General features: G+C 37.8%; 1 protein-coding gene across 2 annotated transcripts in view; it reads right to left on the reverse strand.

Moving 5' to 3' along the window:
* Positions 1–16,401, reverse strand: part of DHX9 (DExH-box helicase 9) — a 51,105-nt gene that overhangs the window by 3,189 nt on the left and 31,515 nt on the right. For both annotated transcript variants that reach the window (XM_042975464.1, XM_007096214.3), the window contains 14 exons: positions 14,262–14,403; positions 13,744–13,826; positions 11,141–11,297; positions 9,072–9,172; positions 7,349–7,562; positions 7,061–7,155; positions 6,696–6,769; positions 5,342–5,494; positions 3,846–4,006; positions 2,982–3,093; positions 2,250–2,411; positions 2,026–2,153; positions 868–1,097; positions 351–466 (listed from right to left, as the gene is read on the reverse strand). In XM_042975464.1, the coding sequence (XP_042831398.1) occupies positions 351–466; positions 868–1,097; positions 2,026–2,153; positions 2,250–2,411; positions 2,982–3,093; positions 3,846–4,006; positions 5,342–5,494; positions 6,696–6,769; positions 7,061–7,155; positions 7,349–7,562; positions 9,072–9,172; positions 11,141–11,297; positions 13,744–13,826; positions 14,262–14,403 (1,928 nt within the window). The remainder of the gene's footprint in view (positions 1–350; positions 467–867; positions 1,098–2,025; positions 2,154–2,249; positions 2,412–2,981; positions 3,094–3,845; positions 4,007–5,341; positions 5,495–6,695; positions 6,770–7,060; positions 7,156–7,348; positions 7,563–9,071; positions 9,173–11,140; positions 11,298–13,743; positions 13,827–14,261; positions 14,404–16,401) is intronic.

Consider the following 16,401-nt stretch of genomic DNA (forward strand, 5'->3'; position numbering starts at 1 on the left):
GTCAAGTGCTAATTACTACATGCTTACCAGTCGTCTCTAACCAACACAGTATACAAAAGAAGTACCCCCCAAGTTCCAATTGGATTCTGATTCCCTAGGGTAGTATTCATGGGGGCAGATATAGCTCCAATGCGTAATGCATCTGCTTCTATTGGTATAGGTCATGTAAGACTTACTACTGAGTATGAACCGCCAAAGTATACCACTCTCCAAGAAAAGACAATGTTATAAAGCACCTCACTGTGTCACGAAATTGTCATGTTTCACAAATTAAGTTAGATTGGCAGCTGTATCCCCTTACACCACAACTTTAAGAATGCAGTTTGTAGTTCACATCTGAAACTCCGTACCAGTCATCCACAAGCACAATCTGCCCATCAGACTGGACTTTCTTGGAGGCAAAGAGAAGCAACTGCAGGGGGGTGACTAAGGTCATGCCTTTAGCAGAGATGGCTCGGGTTCGAATCTGCAGATGGAAAAAGAGGCAAGAGGAAATAGAGGACATTCTAATTCCCAAATAATGATAATGAACTTATGCTTTGAAAATGAAAACTCGGGGCGCCTGGGTGGCTCAGTCGGTTAAGTGTCCGACTTCAGCTCAGGTCATGATCTCGCGGTCCGTGAGTTCGAGCCCCGCGTCGGGCTCTGTGCTGACAGCTCAGAGCCTGGAGCCTGCTTCAGATTCTGTGTCTCCCTCTCTCTCTGCCCCTCCCCCGTTCATGCTCTGTCTCTCTGTGTCTCAAAAATAAATGAACGTCAAAAAAAAAAAATTTAAAGAAAATGAAAACTCATGTTCCCACTGCACTTTAATAAGTAAGGACAACCTAGATTTTCAATGCTAATTTTTCTAAGCGAATCTTTTCTTACCTTTTCACCAAATACAAAGAAGGGAGATGGGTACTTCATGTCTTGGCTACTGAAAGGACAATTAACAGACGACTTGTGGATAAGTGCATTACGCCCTTCAGTGGTGAGAATCTTTCTCTTTTCCTTATGATAGCACACATTAGGGTACACCCCGAAAGCCAGGAGAGAGATAACAACATCCAAATTATTATCTGGTCCGGTGTTAGTAAACACTTGTGTCAGCAAGCAATCTGTTAAGAGGAATGGGGTAAAAATATCAGATATCTGGGTAATGATCCCATACTGCATGTAAACTAGTTAAGAGAATTAGGCGAACTGACTCCTTCCCATGTCTTTTTTCCGATAACCTGCCTGCCTGACTTCCTCTATTCTCTGAACTCTTGCACCCACATTAAGTTCAAGGAGAAACTCTGAGTCTCCACAACAAAAAAACTAAAATACCTGTATTTTCTAATACAGACTTGACCACAACATAAGCCTGGAGTGATTACTTAAAGACAAAAAAACAAAACCCCTCTGCATACATTGGTTTAATCATCTACTCTCTGAATAAGAGCTAGACCAACAGGACAATAAAAATATTCCATCTAGTGTTCTTAAATAGCCATTCTTTCTAGAGAAGATGGAGTTCAATAGCTCAATTCACATATGAAATAAACAGCTGGATTGTTTCTCCAGCACACATCCAAGCCCTCTTACCTGCCAGCACACGAAAGCCTTAATTAAAGCCACTTAAAATTTAACATGGTAAATTTCATATCTACACGTGAACACATGGGCAGGCTGATCAGTCAACTTCACAAACCACTAATTGAGGTAATTCAACAAACCGCTCATTCTAAAACTGCTAAAAGCTATGCCCCTTCTTAAGATAAAAGAGACTTTAAAAAGTCTCTAAAAAGTAGTACAGTTTTTAAAACATCTATTAATCATCTTTGTAGTGTGTTACAATTTGAGCATCACAACCTTCCATTTCCTTTTTTAAAAGGCTGAATAAAGGTGAAAAACGGATTATCACTATGGTTCCAATAACTAAGAAATAGCTAGGAACACAGAAAAAGCACAGGGTCTAAAGTGAAGCTAAAATATACTGCACTGTCAACGTGTGCACGCTACATAAACATCCTTCAGGGAGGTTTCAAGAATGTGAGTCATTACCTTCTGGAAATCCAGAATTAATCAGAATCTCTTTGAGCTGAACTTTGGCTTCCCAAGTCATTCTTAGTGTAGCCATATTGAGTCTTTTGTGCTCACAAAAACGTATCTCTGCTTCTTCTCCACCCATTCTGAAATAGACAAAGAGTCATTCTCAAAGCCCAGTATCACATTAGAAACTGGAGACGGTTCTCACATCTTACAACTCTTCTCTTTCAAACCCATACCTAGCATCATCCCAAGCTTGGAATACTGATAAAAGAGCCACATGATCAGAAAATCTGTTTCCGGCAAAATTTCGATGAACATAACCCAGTCGCTTTCCTTCACTAATGAACGGCTCCGGAAAGCAGGTGGCAGCAGAGATGGTACAGACGGCATCTCCCACACTGAAAGAGACAGGAAATACAGTCAGATCGCAGTCTGGTTCTAGCAGTTCACGAGCAGTACTGTCACTGTGGGTCAGAGCCTTTCTTGGCCATGATACTGCTTTATTTGCAGTGAGTTGGTTTAACAAAGAACTTCTACAGCTGCTCTCTCCAGAAGCAGAAAGGGAAAAAATAAATAAGGAGCTCTGAGATTAATGGATGCATATTAATCATAAATTATGACCAAGTATTACATTTTTTCTTTCCTTATTCTCTCTTCTCCCATCTTTTCAAATCTCTCCATCTTCAAAATTTCCTAATGCTATTTCTCTTTCAAAAACAACTACTTAAGCCCCTGAGAGTAACTGCACTTCTCTTTTGAGAAACTAGCTCTTTCCCCCAACAAGTTGGGCCCAGGTGTCCATCTACTGAAACGATTCATTCTCCGCACTTCATACTTTCCTCAGTATCTACAGTAGGCCACTTCTATACTTCAGAAGTTAGTTTTGTCTTCTGTTTTTTATGGGGAAGGGAATAAGATTCTGACATTGTTCTGCCACTTAAGTATCAGCAATAAGACAAAGCACTTACTAGAAAATACATCCCATTATCATCATTTTGCCAAAACGAGGCTCAATGGGGAGCTTAGCCAGGATTCGTCCCAGAGGAGTCAATTCATCATTGGCATCTAATGCATCAAGCTCTGTGGGGAGAGATTTGTTTATGAGCAGACGCAGTAATGAATGCCCCTTTAACCGAGGCAAAGGTGAAACACTTCCTTACAGGTTAAGGTTAGTTTTCTGTATCTGTCAAGCCAACCGCGAGCACCATGCCCACAGCCAGCAATTCTCCTCACTCAAAAATAGAACAAAACCAAATTTGGGAGTACCTGATAAGAAGAGGGTACTAGAATTAGGCTGCTGTAGGTTGTGAAGTGGAATACAGTCCATGAGAACTCTATACATGCAGTCAAAATGATAGTAACAGCATTAAATACACATGTCCTAACAAGTCTAATACCATCTACCGAATTTTTAGAGAGATGGAATCTAAAGTCTAAAGTTCATATTAACAGATGAGTACTAGATTCAAAATTCAAAACCAGATTCCCCTGGCTCCAATGCCCTTATTTTTTCTCCGAAACTTTACCACTTTTATGATGTGATTATAAAACACAAATAGATCTACGTAAAATAAGAGAGCTACATAAAATATTGTATTGTGACTAACTCATGTTCTGATCGTTAAATATTGGTTAAGAAAGACTCCTGTTACTTCCTTCTTACTTCATGTTGCTCATTTTACAAAACTGACCACACTAAATACATATGGCAACATCGGAAGTCTTCTCACAGCCCTGCTGACTGTATCTTGATTCATTTGTTACATGTTAGTTGCAGGACAAGACAAATGGCATAATTTACATGTATTAGGTAGGTCTGTATTTGCAGGTACCTCTAAGAGTGTGCTCTGCTTCAATCACAGCATCCAAAGGCGGAGGTTCAATTGCCTTGGCCAGAAATTGGCCAATTCCTCCCAGACGCAGAAGTTTTATGCTCAAAGCAATTTCATGCAATGGTGTTCGGAACATCTCAGGTGTCATGTGAGTTTCCAGTCTGAGAGAAAAAAAGCATAAAATAACCATCTTCCCTTGTATATACATGTTTGTTTAATAAAATCTTGGCAGAGAGATCGTCAGGTTTATAGAGTTCTCCTTCCTCATGCTTTGCAGAGAGATCATCAGATTTATAGAGCTCTCCTTCCCTCATGCTTTTACAGTTACCAAAGCATGTTTTATATTTACTACAAAAAGACTCTCTGGACAAGACCCTCTTAACTGAGCAGTGACTTGTAACTTTATACTTATATCTTGATGTTATTTTCATCTGAGTGAAGAATGATGAAAAATTATCCTGAATCCTTAATGTCATTATCACACCTAGGACTTCTTCAGGTCCTGTCTGCTGACAAACATGGTTAAAATACTAGCTCGACAGAGTGGAGGGGCAGAGGAGGGTACAAGGGGAGGAACAGGCAAAATGGGTGAAAGAGAGTGGGAGATACTGTCTTCCAGTTATGGGATAAATAAGCCACAAGGGTCCGAGGTAGAGCACAGAGAATATAGTCGATGGTATTGTGACAGTGTTGTATGGGGACAGACAGTAGCTACACTTGTGGAGAGCACAGTATAATATACAGAGCTATTGAATCGCTGTGTCGTACACCTGAAACTAACCTAACATCAGATGTCAACTATACTCAAAAACAAATGGGCACCTGGCTGGCTCAGTCGGTTAAGCATCTATTAACTCCTGATTTCAGTTCAGGTCATGATCTCAGTCACGAGATCCAGCCTCATGTTGGGCTCCATGCTGAGTATGGAGCCTGCTTAGAATTCTCTCCCTCCCTCTCCCTCTGCCCCTCCCACTCTTGCCAAATAATGTCCATACAGCCTCCCTTTAAAAGATTAGTAGTAATCAGGTAACCACTATCAAACATGCCATCAATGACAATTTTATTCTTGCCACAACCTTGTTATGAAAGACAACTATCCTCCAATATACATAACTGGAGGCATTTATGTACTCTGAGTTCATTAGGTTCATAGCAGGGTGGGTATGTACTCTGAGTTCATTAGGTTCATAGCAGGGTGGGGGGAGGGGATGAATGAAGGGGTAAAAAAAATCCTTAATCTTTATTCAAGAATTGGTCTCTTGGAGCGCCTGGGTGGCCCAGTCGGGTTAAGCATCTGACTTCGTCTCAGGTCATGATCTCAAGGTTAGTGAGTTCGAGCCCCATGTCAGGCTCTGTGCTGACAGTTCAGAGCCTGAAGCTTGCTTCGGATTCTGTGTCTCCCCCCCTCCCTCTCTGACCCTCCCCTGCTCGCATACTCTGTGTCAAAAATAAATAAACATTAAAAAATTAAAAAGAAAAAAAAAAATTGGTCTCACCTCTCAAAACGAGCTCGGCTACACAGGTGAAAGCAGAATCCAGGCCGTACGCGGCCAGCTCGTCCTTTCCGCTGCTCAAGGTTTGTTTTGGACGCCCACACTGTAGCATAGTTGGTCATATTGTTGTGAGCAGTGAACAGCTTCACTTTCTGCCTAAATAGGAAACAGCGATTAATTCTAAGACTCTTATGCACGACCAGCACATAACTATTGTTATGTCCACTGAGGGGTGGATGCTTTCCAGTGAACTATGCCAACTATCTGTGAAAAGCACCAGTAAGAACCTGATGGCATCTTCTGATCTGTCAAACTTCTAAGAGGGAAAAATAACACATATGTGCCACATGTGCTTGACATCTTGGCCAAGTTACTAATACTCATCTTTTTGTGCCTCATTTTCCTCATTTGAAAATGACTATAATACTCTTACTGACCTCACAGGATCTTTACTTATAAACATTAAGTGAATTAATGAAGTCTGTAAAGCATACAAACAGGATCTAGTACATACTTGTAAGTAAATGATAATGATTCAAACCAACTCTATTCCAATGTTTAGTTTAACTTCCAGGCTACCTATGACCTAAAAGTTATGTGCTGAACCAGAATACGTGGCACTTCTGACGACCTCACCAACAGGTGCCTGCATGGTCTTTCTGAACCCCTAAGCAACCTCAGATTCCTTCAACGATCCACATAGGCAGCTGGCACCAAGAGATTGGAAGTGGCCCAGAGGGCTGCGTGCTCTGCACCAGTCCCTAGAACGGGCACTGGCAGATATTTCTCGACTGCTGGGACAGGCTGTGGGACTATGTGGAGAAGACATGGGCCAGACATAACAAAGTTTTGACTTTTTCTTCTCTCTGGGGGTCTTGTGTACTTATCTGTACACAACGCATCCCTGTGTATTTCTCAGGATCATCATGTACCAAACATGAAGTTTTTAAAATTTTTTTGAAGCTTTTTAATTCTTAAGTGAATGATTCAAAGGTAGGATATCTTATCATGAGATAAATACTGGTCATCTTTATACACTAACCAGCCTGCTACTGTGTGGCAGTGGTCAACGGAAACACCCAATGAGAAATGAGCAAACATCAGCAGACAAGAGCAGTGGGAAGCTCAGAAGTTAGTGTTAAGCTTTTCACTTTCTACTGTAACACTTATGACAAATCAACACCAAGAATTACTAATTAGCCTGTATCACAGTATGTATAGTGCACAGCAATTCTGACAGTACAAGAACACAAAACTTCAATTAAAAAAAAAAAAGGTGTTTTTGATTCCGATACTAGATACTACATGGAACATTCTTCAGATTTACTCTACGCAAATAGGTGCCTTGGAAACTTACTTGCAGGAGTCAATGACATAAACAACATCATTTATGGTAATGCTAGTCTCCGCAATATTTGTGGACAAAATAACCTGTGATGAAATATTAAGAAAAATTATACTTCAGAAAATATTCTACTATGCACTTAAAAGAACGAATTTGTTTATGTAACAAATGACAAGAGAATTACAGGAGCCTTAAAAAAACCATCCACCTGCACCCTGACTTATGAAAAACTTAACTCACAATGAGAAGACCCTTTCTTTCCCTCCTCAATTTAGCTGGATTACAATTTTTTAGGGGTAGCTCTTTGAAGGCCTGTAACATCTGCTTAGAATCTATGGAACTTCCCAACCCATAAGTGTAAATGTTTGTTTTTTTACCTTGGTCACTCCACTTGGTACAGGATCAAATACTTTGCGCTGTTCCTCTCGAGGAATCTGAGAATGCAGAGGTAGAATCTGATACCTATGGCTTCCTATAAGAATAAGGAAAAGTTAAAGTTTAAAAATAATAGCGTATTTTAAAACTGCTCTACGTAATGCATACTTTTATTCAAATACTGACACAATACTACGTTTTGTTTTCACACTGGCTAGGGAACAAGCAAAACTATTAACTTTCACTGTCAAATATTGGGCGAGAATTCGAAGAATTCAAAGAACACCCACCAAAATGAGGATTCATCTCCAAATGCTTCTGCATAGTATAAATCAAATTCCAGCCAGGCAGAAACACCAACACTGCTCCGGGAACATTGAGGGTCTCAATGTACTTGAGTAGAGCCTCGATGAGTTCAAAAGGGGTTTCCTTTTCATTCAACTGCGCCATGCTCATCCTGGTTTCTGGACCGTACTCATCACCACAGATAAGGTTGCAATTTGCCTGCAAAAATTAGGAGACATATTCTGAATGGTCTCAATTACTACAGCTCATGAGGTGTCTCTTGTATGTGTTCTTCACATTCAAATAACACCTAATGTCCTTATTAATTCTAGCTGATTAATCAGATCTGCATATAGAAATTTAAGCTCTAAAAATGTAGAACCTGCTACATGTTGAGATACCAAATTTTTCTCATGACCTATGTATGGGAAATACATTGGCAATGCCAAAATCCAAGCACAATCTCTTAAATTCGGTTCTGCAACTCTGAATGGCTCCATCTACCAAATGTATTTATCTCTCTTAGGACTATACTCTGTTGACTTCTCAAAAATATTTTCCTTACTAATTAAGTTCTATGATCCTATGTATCAATTACCATACAATTACTTTACTTATACACAATATCTCCCTGTAGAATTCCCAGGCTCATCTCATACCAAATATGAAGTCCTTTAATTTTTAAATAAATGTCCTCCTGGCAGCTCACTTGATCATCTATTTCTATTATAATGTGTCTGGGCCACTTGTGTAGCTCAGTCGATTAAGCATCTGCCTCTTGATTTCAGCTCAGGTCATGATCTCATGGTTCAGGGGTTTAAGCCCTGTGTGGTGCTCTGCCCTGACAGCATGGAGCCTGCTTGGGATTCTCTCTCTCCACCGCCCCTCCACTCTCTCTCAAAATAAAAAAATAAAAAGTGTCTGAATTTTCTATAAAGTCTGCCTGAGAATCAGTGATAAACCAAACCTTTAGTAATGAGAAACAGAATTGTTACAACTGGTCTTTTTTTCCCCCGATAAACTAATTTGTTGTTCATTTATATTAAGTCTTCTGATTAAAAATATCCCAGATTATTATTGAATTCTGCGCTGCTAAACTGTCTTTTAGTATTTATTCTGTTCAAATTTCCAGATACAAGATGAATTTTTATATTACCACTGATTGAGCTCTCAAAATAAATGCCAGTTTTCTTTCTTGTTTCTTCTTAGGAAATCCCTCCTGACTCCCTGATTTAATACTCTCCATCTGATAATGTCATCACCATACAATCTCTCTAATCTAGGAGGAGAGCTGCTGCTTTGAAAACTTTATTGTATATATAGATCACATGGAGACTTTGTTAAAATGTAACTTCTGATTTAGTAGAGCTGGGGTCGGGCACAAGACTGCCTCTCTACCAGCTTCCCAGGTACTCTGGCCCATAGAAAATATAATAGCAAACTCTTATAAAATGGAGTTATTTCTAACCACATGTGGCCTTTAAACATCTTACTATTTCCTCCTCCTCCTTTTGACCTTTCTCCAGAGATGATTTAACTTGTGGTATGAAAAGAGCTTGTCACTACATGGAATTCTTTAGAGTGAAATACATCAATTAATTAAAAAACATGATAGCTTTTAAAAAGGTTTTCTTTAATGGTAACTCATTGCAACTTTTTACTTTAATCATTCCGTTCACTGCATTAACCACCTGTCCCTAATGAAAATTCTCCATGAGATTCACTTACATCATCATCCTCAAAACCATCATCATCCTTCTCCTTCTTTTTCTTGTCCTTTGGTGGAGGAACAAAGTGGGTCATCTGAATACAGTCTTCCAAAAAATATTCTGCCAGGACAATCCAGTCAGGTAAGTACAGTCAACTTTCAGAATGGAACAGTCTTCAAAACTCATTTTCTAATTCATAACTCAAAATTACCTTAATACCTTCAATCTGATTCTTCACAATTGGCAAGAAATTCCAGTGTTAATAACCTCTTTTTCCAAACTTAGTGTTTGGACTAAGGCTTGGGCCTTGCAGGTGGGTGAAGTGTCTCTCATTCATGTTCCCACTAAGCCACACAGGGTATCCTCTATATACAATAATCAAACATTTGTGGTATGGCTGCAGGGCACACGCACTGTGTTGTACACTCCCATGGTACAGCAGTTAGATATGGAAAGAGAGGTCTATACAGTAATATACTGTAGTCCATCCTTCCTCTATCAGGACGTACATATAAAATGGTCTCCCTTTGGTTATTACTCTAAAGAGGGACATCAGCAAAGTTGGAGTATCTGCTGACCAATTATATCCCTGAGGTTCTCTGCTGGGTCAAGAAATGTCTCATAATCTATGAACACTTCCCCTCTATATGCTAAGAGTCCCAAGTGCAAATCATCACATTATACCAAGGGTACACACAACCTACATGACTCATCACTGACGATGTTAAACTTGTTCACCTGAGGTACTGTTTGTTAAGTTACTCCAAGTTACTACAAACAGTATATATACAAGAATATACAAGTATACTCCAAATTACTGTGAAGTTACTTTTGTTTCTCCCTTTCTACACTCTACTCTGTGGAAGCAAGTCATTAAGCACAATACACTCAAGGGACAGGGAGATAAGTCATGTTTTTGAGGTAAGGAGGAGAGTACATAATTTTTTGGGAATTATTCCATAGGAGATCTGCCTTTGTTACCCATTTATTTATTCAACCACCATACAGATTCATGGGCATTTATTTTATCCTTAGGGTTATAATTCTGTACTATGTTCCTTTCTTTTTGGTCAAATTATTCCAGCTCTTTCCGGTTAGCTCCTGTGTCCCTCAGTCTCCACCACTGTGGTCAACAGAGCTAGGAAATATATGCATGTATACTCATCTGTGTATCCATACATATCTGTAATGATTTCTTTATCTATTCACTTGTATCTGAACATGACATCTTACTGATTGTCTCTAACTGTAATCCAATACCACCCAGTTTATTCAAAGCTTCCCTCCTACTTACCTGTACCCTCTAAACTCCAACAGTAAACCTGACTCCCCCATCTGCCATCCACTTAATTGTTTTTTCAATCTTAATATACATGTAAAGCAGTTTTAGAATTGTCGCCCTTACCCTCACAAGATACAACTGCCCTGGCTTTTATTTTAGACCTACTCTTACTTTGGAATTTCAAAAAAAAAAAAAAAAAAAAACAGCATGCTAAATAGCCATTTATCATTTCATACCCACATAGCAAAATTTTTAGATTTTCATGCCCTGAATTTGACTGTGCTAGAATTTATTTTTCTAACCAAGCTATTAGATGGCTGTCCTAAAAAACGGTAATAATAAAATCTTCTGAAAAAGGAGGTCCTAACCATCAGAAATACTTGATCTTGAAACACACACCTTAATGTCATTTTAAAATACGCCTGCTCTGGCTCTAAGAAAGATTCTCTTGTTAATTTGACTCTGGCTGCTTATACTGTTATCTCCCATAAACATCTATAGGCTATACTGATTTACACCTGACTGTATATAATTCTGAAAGCTATCTTCGGCTATAAGGAAGAGTCAGGAAATTTACTGGACTTGCCAACTCCTCAAGAAATGAATGAAACTTGTTCTTGCTCCTCAGATTACACTTGCCATAGCTTTACTAAAGGCCCAAGAATGCCATGATTCATTTGATATTCTACATTAGCCTGTATTTTAAATGTCTTTAGAACTATTATTCCAATCTCCAAGATTAAGAAAATCCAAACACTAATGCATAAAAGAAGTTTACCTTCCCACCCCACCTCCAAACTATTTACCTTGAACTGGATAAGTCCTTCCGTAAACTTCAATGATGGGGCAATTGAAGAAATATTCACAGAACATACTGGTGTCAATAGTAGCAGACATGAGAACAATGCGAACTTCAGGATAAGCCTGAACCACATCACGCAACACTACCAAAAGGAAGTCAGTCTATTAAAACACAAATGAAAATACAATCGCGTAAGTTCATTCTAATGAGAGACACCTAAGAGATTTCTTGTTATGCAGACATCAGTGAAATTCAGGTTCTTTGGTAGCTTCCAAAAGTGTAACATAGAGGGCCACTGTGAAATTCAGTAGAATTTTTAACAACAGTTTTTAGACTAATAGCTGTGGGGTTAGAAATGAGTACTATTTGGACAGGAGAAGGGAAGAGGAAAAAAAAAAAACGACCGCAAAGAATTTATCAAAATTTTCAGTGCAATTTCTATTTGTAGGCAAACAAACTTTAGCTACAGAAAATGGGAAAGCCATGAGCCCAAACTCAGTTATCCAACCACCTGCAAAGCTAATATGTTTTACAATGTTACAAAGGTTGTATTTGGTTCATTCAAACAAAATAATAGCCAAAATAGTTATTACTTAATAAGGTACCGTATCCATCTACCTACCAAATAACACAAAAGCTACAGCCCTGTAGCTGTAAACTCTTCTCTGGCTGCAAAGCCCTCTTGCTCGTCACTTTCTGCCTCCCTCAACTACAGAAAACGATCCTGAATTTTTATTCCTTTTCATATACCTTTCCTCTCTCATCTATGCAGGTACCCTACAGACATATATATATTTCTATTGGTCAGTGCTATCTAGATGTTTACTTATATTTTTTACTTAAAGAGTTTTTAAATTGCTTTGGCATTTATCCTTAATCTATCTGGAAACTGATTTTTGTATTTAGATAGGAGGCAAGGATCCAACTGCACCTATTTCCTTATGGATGACCATCTGTTTCCAGCTCTGTTTGCTGTAGAACCTATTCCCCTTTCCCAGTGACCCAACGCACCATCACTCTTTTACCAAAGGTGCATTCAACACACCATCTGTTTCTACACTCTGAATAATTCAGTGGTCAAATGGTCAACCCAGGGACTATACTATCTCAATTACTAGAACTTCCAAGTTAAGTGCTGATATCTGGAAAGCCAAGACTATCCTTTCTGCTCTTCTTCAGAAATCCTGGCTATTTTGGGCCATAAATTTTCCCTGTAAATATTCATAATCAGCCTGTTAAATTCTATGAAAAACACTGATGAGAATTTGATGAGAACTGCATTCAAACCGCATCAACTTGGGAAGAATAGACATCTATATGATTGATTTATTCTTTAAGTACTTGACATTCTGACTACAGCAATGTTATCTTTTGTTTTCTAGCTGTTTGTTTTTAATATACAAAATACAAATGACTCAGGTAATTAACCTTTTAATCCAGCAGCACTGCTGAATTTTCCTATTCCTCTATTATTTAGAATAATTCATCTGTAAGTTGGATAATTCAGGATAAGGTTCATCTGAAAGAGAATATAGTTTCTGCAAAGGTACTTTTTCATTTTTTCATTGAATGGTACCTTCATATTGACCTGACAGTCTTTGAAGGAAAGTTGACCAAAACTTTTTTTTTATTTTATCTTTTTTAGGAAAATAGCAATGATGATCCATGATGTTTCCAGTAGGATTTGGAATAAACTAAAAACACTGGATTGTACCCATGCTGGTTAAGACAGTTTTGAAACATTTCATTTTGATTAAGTTCATTAGAAAAAGAACTACAGTTTTCAAGAGATTCTGAATGACAAAAACCACAAAAATTTTATCCTACTGGGAAGTTAAATTTCAGATTTTAAAAGTTATCTGATAAACCAAACTTTCTTAGTCATTTTAGCTCAACCATAAAGGTCAAAGTTTTCTCAAAATAAAGATGGCTAGCAACAACAGCTGTAAGAGTCCTGTCTGAAGAAAAGGCCAATGAATGTTTTGAGCAACAGTGGCTTGCTAACAGTTTGAATGACATATTGTCTATTCAATGACACCTCTGGATATGGAAAACAGTGGCATAAAAACAAATTGTTGCTTTATGGTATCAATCTTCAAATCATACAATTATATAGTAATTGTATACAATTTTTGCCAAAGACCAAAAAAGGGAAGGGTGTGAAATAAATTCTAGTTTCCTCCTAATTAGAGCATGATTATCATTAACATCTGAAAAGATCAGAGCTGCACACATCCAAAAAGACATTACTAATTCTATAAAATTTAAAAATAACATTTACCATAGATAAACCTCCAGTTCAAAGAAAAATTGATTAAAATTCTATCAGTGATTCAGTCATAAATAGTTCAGTTGCTGAATTATGCTAGCTCTTACTAATCACTGCAATGACACTTAACAAGAGAACTTTACTTTCAGAATTCAGTGCATTTAACCAAGAAAAAAAGGTTTACTGCCTGTGCTAAAAACAGTTGTCTACTGTATTAGTGACTGAACTTTCTGATTTTGATAGAAGATGTAAAGTGGGGAAAGGGAAAGACATTCTACTTTTTTAATTTTTTAAATTCAGAATCCTAGCATTAGTATTTTAACCCTCAAGTTACTCACATTTATGTCTCTTTCGTGTATTTCATCTACAATTACATGACTGATTCCTCGAATGCCTGCTTCTAATTTTCTTAGGAGCACACCTGGAAAAGGAAATGAGAGCAACACCTGGAGTTAAGTTTCTATGTTGATTACAGTAGGGAAGTATAAAAAGTGAAAAGAAACAAACTTCTAGACAATCACTATGCTTTAGTTAATATAACCCCACCATCATTTTAAGAATGACACAGCAACCTGAATACTTAAGTTACTAAAAAGGTTAACAGTGTACTCTGAAACATATTTGTTTGATGAAAAGAGTATTAAAAGATGCAACTCTACCAACCTAAGCTACAACAAGAGGGTAACTTCATGCTCTCCATTTTGGAAAAAAGTGCCAGAAGTTCTATTTAAACTGGAATTCTAAGACTGGCTCCTGAGTTCTCATTTCTAGCCACTCTGCACCGTACCAAGTTTTCTTCATAAATGACACAATATAAACCCCCCAGTGAAAGGCCAAAATAAAACCCATTACTGACCGACAGTACAAAACATTATGCTGGCATGAGGGCGGGGAAGGACGGACTCAAATCGAACACTGTAGCCACAGCTTTTCCCAGGCTCCTCTCCTCTCTCATATGCAACTCGCTCAGCCACGGAGACTGCACTTATTCTCCTGGGCTGAGACAAGAAAAAAAGAAAGTCATTCAAAAGCTAAAAAAGCTACAGTTATACTTATTAGGGTGACTAAGTTAGTGTAGTAAATCTGTCCCACTGCCAGATCACTGCCAGCTCAACAATCAACACAAACAATTAATAGTAATGAGCTTTTCAGCAAACTCCAAAATTTATTACGATAAATCATAACAAAAACAATTACCATTTAATTCTGTGGCAAGACTCTTAAAAATGCCGTTTTTCATTCTGTATATAAAGGAATCCTCAGGTTTTTATAGAAAATAAAATTTCTCCACCACTGGGCTAAATGCTTAATGATATTCAGAGTAATTTTCCAGCAAGGAAGGGGGTAGGCACACAGTGGGAGATGGTTCCTGTAACTTCATACCAAAGCGAGGGCACATGTTTAAAAAATTATTTAACTGAGCTGTATAGCTTTTAGAAGGTAAATACGCTCCTTCTTTGCCTTATGTACTATAACCATCTTTCATTTGATCATTTTATTAACTCGTAAAGTAGTCTTTGAATATTTGTATCAGGAGCCATAGACAGTGCTAGAGATAGAAAACTGAATGAAATCACGCCTGTTCGTGGCTTACACGGCGAGGAAAACTGGAGTGTATATTACTACTTCCAGCAATAAATATACTAAACCCAGGAGGAATGCCATAGGCTAATGTTTTAAGCGTTGGACCTTAATTTTTCTGAAAACAAAATCTTCTGAAGTATTCCATATTCTTGTAGGCACGCAATATTTACATGGTGGATACTATGGCTATTATGATATCCTGGAGGTATAGGTATGGAGGTACATGCAGATTTATAAAGACTGAATGCTTCGAAGTTGACTTGAATTTGATTTTGTCAAAAAATTCTTGATGGCAGGGTTATAAAGTACAAGTTCCTTGCTTGGGAAAACTTTTTCTGAGTTTCATGTTTAAATATCAGTATGTTATCCCAGGTTATGACAGTACTATTTAAGAAATCAGAGAATAACAATCTTAAAAAGAAAAAAATCCGTAACAAAAATTCAATGACTTCACTAAAATTATCAATATCCTTTGAATACAAAAAAATGATTTATGATTTTTCTATCCTTAATTTAAGAGTCTCTTAGGTAATGGGGCTAATAACCAATATAGGTAAGTATGCAATTACCTAGTTCATATTTATCCTGTCCACATAGGTATTAAAAGATACCTTCTTGAACACATGGTGTTGAATTTTCCTGAGCTTATACTCTGCTTTATGTGCCTTGATCTGCTGACCTATGCTAGTTTTTACTGACCACTACTGACCTGTACTCTGCACCTCACTAACTGTGAACAAGCATCACATGAAGAACTGAGCTCTGTATTTATCCTTCAAGAGAAGAGTTCTGCTATATATATCAGGAAATGTGAAAATGATATTCCACTAGTAAACACAAAATACAATGTTTTCTGGGACCTTTCAAGACGTTTGCTGCATTCTACAAACAGGTAAATTCCGGACACTGCTATTATCTCCTTGCTCTATTTTTGTCTCTTCTGAAGTTCTCAACATTTCTACTAACTAGGTGACTTTAGAAGAACTTCAAATCTATTAGGATATTTGACTCTTTGGAGGTATATTCATAGGTTACTGGATACTTGAGGGTTGATTTTTATCTCCCTGGTGCCACTTTCAGGTCTATCATCTTTGTAGTTTCCAGCCTTCTAAAATGACTACAGACAGGAGATGGCATATTCCTTAATGAGTACCTATTGTAGTTCTTAACTCTATGGCCCCCAAACACAACTGTTTTAAGAGACTCAAGAAAGCCATGAATGAAAAAGGTTACAAATTAACATAAGAGGTGCTAAAACAACCATCTTCAGAAGCACTATGGGCCACATTTTCTTGAATATGCACAGAAATCACCAGTATCAAGAGGACTATTCATCAAAACAGCAGAAAGACAAATGACCCTGTAATCTTCTTCCCTTAATTTTTGTATCCTTCTCTGACCTCTCAGCTTCC

The sequence above is a fragment of the Panthera tigris genome, chromosome F3 (assembly GCF_018350195.1).
Source record: "Panthera tigris isolate Pti1 chromosome F3, P.tigris_Pti1_mat1.1, whole genome shotgun sequence".
In the NCBI taxonomy this organism is placed as follows: Eukaryota; Metazoa; Chordata; class Mammalia; order Carnivora; family Felidae; genus Panthera; species Panthera tigris.